Source organism: Daucus carota, chromosome 8 (genome assembly GCF_001625215.2).
Source record: "Daucus carota subsp. sativus chromosome 8, DH1 v3.0, whole genome shotgun sequence".
NCBI lineage: Eukaryota > Viridiplantae > Streptophyta > Magnoliopsida > Apiales > Apiaceae > Daucus > Daucus carota.
The window spans coordinates 9,917,462-9,923,988 of record NC_030388.2 but is presented as its reverse complement, the minus strand read 5'-3'; the positions used below and the strand labels follow the sequence as shown (position 1 = coordinate 9,923,988).

The following is a 6,527-nucleotide window of genomic DNA, read 5'->3' as shown; positions in this document are numbered from 1 at the left end:
ACATGTCTCCTAGGCGTGGTGTTAAACATGTCTCCTTGGCGTGGCAAGGCACGCCCAGGAGACACATCTGGCTCACAGATGGTTTGATCAATTTAAGAATTATTTAATTCTTTAATTAGATTCCGAAAAATCCAAAAATTGGAATTAATTCCAAAAGTCTGGAAAATAAAATAAAGTTGAGATTTATTTCTCAAAAATTATTTTGAAAATTCTTTAAAGGCTAGAAAAATTCTAGAAGATTGAAATTTAATCCTAAAAATTTCAATTAATTTGAATTTAGCCCTGGAAAAATACGAAAGTACTCGAAAGTACCATTACAAGAGTAATTTTGAAAAATACTTGACTCATAGTATCGTAGAAACGACTCGAAAGGTCAAAAGAAAGACTCGTGTCTTCCGGTACTCCAATCGAAAATGAAGTACGATCCCGAAGGATACGAAACAGAGCTATCTTTACTCTACAGTCAATTCAAGTCATCTCTTGAATTGTTTCAAAGTAGTCAAGATCGGTGAGATCCTTGCGCTATTTATGGAACTTCAGACCTTGGACGATGGGAATTTGCAGAAGTTAGCTTTCTCGCATGGTATATGAATCAGGAGCTCAGAAGGCCGATAAGGACTCAGCAACTTTTGAAAAGTTTTTACAAAACTTGTCGAAAGTTGGGGGGCAAATGATAGGGACCAGAAATAATATTAGATATTAAAAGCCCAAGAAACACTAAAGCCCAGTTAAATGGGGCCCGAGGCTCTATCATATTAATTAATTTCGTAAATAGAGGCCCAATTGTAGGTCCAGTTACGAATACAAGTTCTACAATACATCTATTTCTAACAGATAAACATCCCGGAGTACGGATAGACATCAGCAACGAAAGAATAAGAGTTCTATCTTACCTCTTGTCTCGAGGCATGCTTCGATAAGAAGTCTGATACACGGAATTATACTTCCATCCGACTTCTGACTCCGAAGCGCCTATATAAAGGGCTCTACCCCTCACAACTAGAACTACGTTTTGGACTTGATTCTTCTCCACGCAGAAGATACGTAGGCATCTCGCATCGAGACCAGTCCAAAGCACGAATCGCTCACCCCCGTTTTTAGTTCTATAACAAAGACTCATTTTGTATGGGTTCTTGATGGAATTACCTTAATCTAACAGTTGGAGGTTGTTCCTTGTAATGAGGACTTAAACTTTCATGTTTGGATCTAAGACATTTTCTTAGTGTAATCCATAAATAAATTGAGTTGAAGTTAGTAGCTTGAATTAATTAATTAAATAAATCCTGACTTATAATTTTATTTTGAGCGGTGAATGTACGTGCCCCAGGGTGCTGAATGTACGTGCCCCAGGGTGCTGAATGTACGTGCCCCAGGGCGGTGATTGTACGTGCCCCTGAGTGCTGAATGTACGTGCCCCAGAGTGCTGAATGTACGTGCCCCTGAGCGGTGAATGTACGTGCCCCAGAGTGCTGAATGTACGTGCCCCAGAGTGCTGAATGTACGTGCCCCTGAGTGGTGAATGTACTGAAATATATTCAATTAAAATAAAATGCATTAAGTCAGAATATTTATTGTAATTAATGCCATATCTTCAGTTACGTTTTATTTTGTATTATATACAGAATCAAAACGTTTTGTGAGATACACTGATAACAAAAATACAAAACCCTAGCTGCTACTCTTCTCTATTTTCTCTCTACAATAATACATACAAAAAGGATTGCTTAGGTTTTCTGGGCGAACTGAGGTCAGGTCGCTGTTGATCAATTGCGTGTCTGTGAACGAGTTGATCGGAGCTGTTTTATCCTGGAGACGAGATTGCTGTAACCCAACACAGCGTAAGTGGGGCAATTATCGTTTCAAGAACAGTCTAGGCTTTTCAAGGGCTAGGCGACTCAGCTGTTATTCTGATTTTGATCAGTATTTGATAAAGCTTCGCAAGCTAAGTGATTTCTGTCTTTTCTTGTCGATTTAAGGTACTGATTATATTTCTGTTTTGCCTTCGTGTATTGTTTCGTTATTTGGTGCCTTGCCTGTTCTTGTTAATTCCTGATATATAACTGCCTCATTGTTGCGCTAATAGTTTAATATTTCCAACAAATAATATAATCAAGATTAAAATCTCACTCCAAATTGAATTCTAACAATATTACTGAAACAAAAACATCTTTACATATTGCAAAATTTTCTTTTCAGAAAGATATGATAAAACAAGAGGAAAGTAAATAGCATCGAAAATATATATAATTTCGCAAACTTATTCGTTTAAAGCCAAGTCCACCTCAGGCATCAACAACTCGTTCAAATCGATGTCCGATTCAGTTCTTTGTTGCTCACCGTTGTCAGCTTCTGCACGAGGGGGGTTTTCTTCAAAATTTTCATGTGGCAATTTGTTTAAATCAATATTATTCACACTTTTGCAGTACTTAGTTTAGTTGAACTAAAATTTTGTATCGATGATGGAAGAAGAACTGACGATACAAGAGTTTATATATTAATACAGAATAATTAAATAGTAGCCATAATATTTATTTCTAGAAAATATCAAAGCTAAAGAACTTTTCAGTTTTTTAGATAATTTATGAGTATTAAACTGAACATATTCATCAGCCACGTTAAAAACATAAAAAGGATAAAGATGGAAAATTGTGCTTAATTTGATTATACAAATGAACATATAAATAGAGACAAATTTTTACTTATGAAATGGACACATAAATAAGAACACAGGGAGTCTTTTTCTTTCTTTGCCAACGTATCTGATGTACGTATTAATAAGTGAACAAATCGTGTTCTTAAAGAAAGTCTTTCTTACATTTCATGCAAGTTCAGTTCTTTCAAACAAAAATTTCATGAAAATATGGGATGTCTAAAATCAAATATTATCAATTAAATATTGAAATCAAATATTTATATTTTTAAAGCCATCTTCTAATTATCCTATTCTAATATTGACATGATTTGAAAAAATATTTATATTATATTATGTAAACTATATTATTATAATTAAATACTAGAATATTTAGTAATTTGGTTCCCGTAGTTTGGTGTTGTCCTTCCTAATTACAAACGTTAAATTCTTAAACTTAGATTCATGATATCGCTGGACAAATATGCTTGCATACAGTGCCATTAGCTTATTCACCAAAATCCAAAACTTTTATGCGGTCAATTTCTTAATGCGGAAAAGGGAATGAATGATATCTTCTTTTAATGGGGTGGCAAAAATTTATCTTTTTCAGATATCAGCTTTTACTTTAAATTACAAAAACGTACAGTAAATTCATTACCTTGGACCTAAGAAATATTTGTACAATTTGACTAAAAAATATATAGTATTAACAAAAATATAAAGGGTCATATATGATCAACCCCACATATAGGGTTGCAATTCGGATATAAACGGATTGATTTTGTGTCAAGCAAAAAATATTCAAATTTGAAAATTGAAAATTGAAAATTTTAAAAATACAATTTAATTACAGATCAGTGAAATGAATTTTGGGTCATTTTCAAATTTTTCTTTCAGTAAATTAAATTAGGGGTTTGAGGAGGGGTTGGGGGCCACCTGCAAAGAAACACACTCACGCGTGGGTCTGCCCCTTGTTTTATTATTATCATACACACTCCTACAATTTTATATACACTTTCATGTGAACTCATAACTCTTCTCAGTACGTACGCTGGTTTCTTTAAATGTTGTTTGATGGATTTGTCCACCATGTAGTCATCATTTTGTGTGTCGCTGGAATTTACCGGATTCAAACTTGAGTTTTTCCCGAAAAAATATTCTCATATCATGTTAAATAGTACTCCCTCCGTCTCTAAATACTTTTCCTGTTTGTACTTTTCACGTTTGCCAACACGCACTTTTGATCGTTAATATCTTTCATTTCGTAGTAGCATTAAATATAAAAACTTCATCGTATTAAAGTACTTGTGAATACGAATCTAATAAGATCACTCATGACTATATTTAGCTTTATAAATTAGATGTAAATTAGTAATTTGTCTCATGTTATGAACAGTACCGACATCACAAACAAGAAAAGAAAAAAAAAACGGAGGGAGTATTCGGTTTAATTTAGTGTTATTAGTAATATACTATAGACCCGAATTCTTAACATACATATTCACGACATGTTATAAGCGCATAAAATAGATATGGTACGATAGTAACATTCAACGAAAATTCTAGTAACATTCAGCGAAAAATCATATTATTTTAGAGAATTTGTTTTTCAGTATTTTTAATTTTTTCGCTGAATATATGCTATCAATATTCGGTTGTCGTGAGCTTGTCATGTGTTATTATTTCATTATTGCTTATTTTCCTCCGCCACTAAAGACTTGTCTAACTTGTCTATTTGAGTAGCCTGGCGTGCCTCCTTCAAAATTCTACCCATTCCCCCTCATTCTTGCTGCAGTGTCTTCCTTCTCTAGGAAAAACATGAGTACATTTTCCGGAGACCCGAAAAATGTACGACGAAAAACTCCGTCATTTTCTTCATCTCTGCTCGACTCGATTTACAGATCGATAGATGAGCCATTGGGGAAAGAAGAAGAGAATAGGATGAGGAGAAAACCAGAGGTGGACTACGAAGAAGAGGTTCCAAGTCTGCGACGAGCCATCATGGTTGAGAAATGGATAGAAGATCATGGAAATAAAAACAAAAAAACTAGCAAACATGCTTTGAAGAATTCTAATGGCTCCAATTCTTCAGATTCCAGCTGCTGTGGCACCATTTTTTCGTCGTCTGACAATGAGTCCTCCGTGACAAGATCATTGCAGAAATCGTCGTCTCTTCACACAATGCAGACACCAAAGCGTGAAAAGAAGTTCATTTCAACGACAAAATCTAAGGCTCTGCAGATCTATAGTGAGTTCAAGAAAGTGAAGCAGCCAATTTCTCCTGGAGGTCGAATTGCTAGGCTTTTGAATTCATTTTTCAGCTCAAAATCCATAAAGAAACAAGACTGTAATGAGGATCTGTGCTCAGTAACAAAGTCACGATCACTCAAAGACTTGTCTGCAACTTCTTATGCAGCTTCTTCGTTATCAAAGACGTGTTTCACCAAACCGCCAAGTAAATTAGAGAGCAATGGCATGAAAAGGGCTGTGAGGTTTAGCCCTGTGAGTGTCAATATTGTCGGTGAAGATTACAAGAAAAAAAATGTTCACAAGGATGATCCGAGGATCGTGTCTTTTCCTGTCACTAGGAATCCGGAGAAGAAAAATTACAATGCAGCAGGCGGAGATGTTCCTAAGTACAGAGGAACATTTCATAAAGTTGAGCATGAAGATCTTGAGGACGACATGGCAAGCTGTTCTAGCTCAGATCTGTTTGAGCTAGATAACATCTCGGTAGCAGCTTATGCAGAGGAGCTCCCAGTTTACGGAACTACTAAGCTTAAATCAAACATGGTCATTGCAAATGGTTACGCTTTCTAGCATTAGCTTAGTCATCACTTGGCTAATAATTTATTTTGTAACAAGGTGTAGAAGAATGGTTATAAGCATTCGGGGTTTTAAATGAAAATTGGTTGATCATAGAATGTTTATCAACTTAGTATCTCATTTTATTATTACATTCTGGCTCATTAGTTACTCTGAATCTCAACATTGTTGTTTCTGAATGTTCTGGCTCCTGATCTTTAAATTTTACGTTTTCTTTGCCTATCCTCGACACCAGGAGCTAACATCAACGTTCAGTCTGTTTAATTAAATGTACTTTACATATTAAGGGCAATGTGATTAACATTTAGCTGTGTGACCGCACTTTTTCCAGACTCGGAGTCTGCAAAAGATGGATTAAGGGCAATGTGATTAACGATTCATCCGACAACATATCAGATTAGCAGTGTTTCGATACAGTGGAGTTAGAATTTGGGGTGTAGTGGAGGCACAAGAAAGGAGACAGTGACTGAGTAAGGAATCTCATAAGTCAAATAAAGAAAAGATCAGGTATGATAACGCACATTCAAACTAACTTTTTTACCAATGGAAAAGTAGATTTTGCAAATTCGCCACTTTTCCACACTATGTAGTATGAATATAATTACTTGGTTAATTATTTTCCACACATCAAATCCCCTTATTTTCTTTGGTTGTTGAAGGCTCCTCCCTAAGCAAAGGAACTCCAGCACTCCAGACAACACTTGGGGCACTCATCAATTATTCACATACAACTTTTCAAAATGTGCAATCAAGACATTATACTTTTGCTAATTAAACATACTCACTCGCCCATTTAATTCGCCTTCTACAAGACCAGAATTTTCGACCTCACATTAAAATAGTGACAAAAACATGAAGAGAGAGCTCCATATATGTTAAGTACGAGATTCTTTAAAGTGGCGGAACCAGGATTTCGAAACAGTCGGACTAAAACAATAAAACGTTGAATTTTGTAGATTAGTCGGGACTCAAAATCAAGTTTTGTTACTTACGTTTAAGTAAAACTCATAAGTTATATAATAATTTCTTCATTGAATTTCAAAGGTCAGCCAAGACTTTAGCCCATACT

The 6,527-nt window shown here is 35.2% G+C and overlaps 1 protein-coding gene across 1 annotated transcript; it reads left to right on the top strand.

Moving 5' to 3' along the window:
* The first annotated feature begins 4,295 nt into the window (after positions 1 to 4,295).
* On the top strand, positions 4,296 to 5,637 carry LOC108198121 (protein BIG GRAIN 1-like A). Its single transcript, XM_017365894.2, has one exon. It carries the CDS (start codon positions 4,451 to 4,453, stop codon positions 5,450 to 5,452), a length of 1,002 nt encoding a protein of 333 aa, XP_017221383.1. The 5' UTR covers positions 4,296 to 4,450; the 3' UTR covers positions 5,453 to 5,637.
* The last annotated feature ends 890 nt before the right edge of the window (positions 5,638 to 6,527 follow it).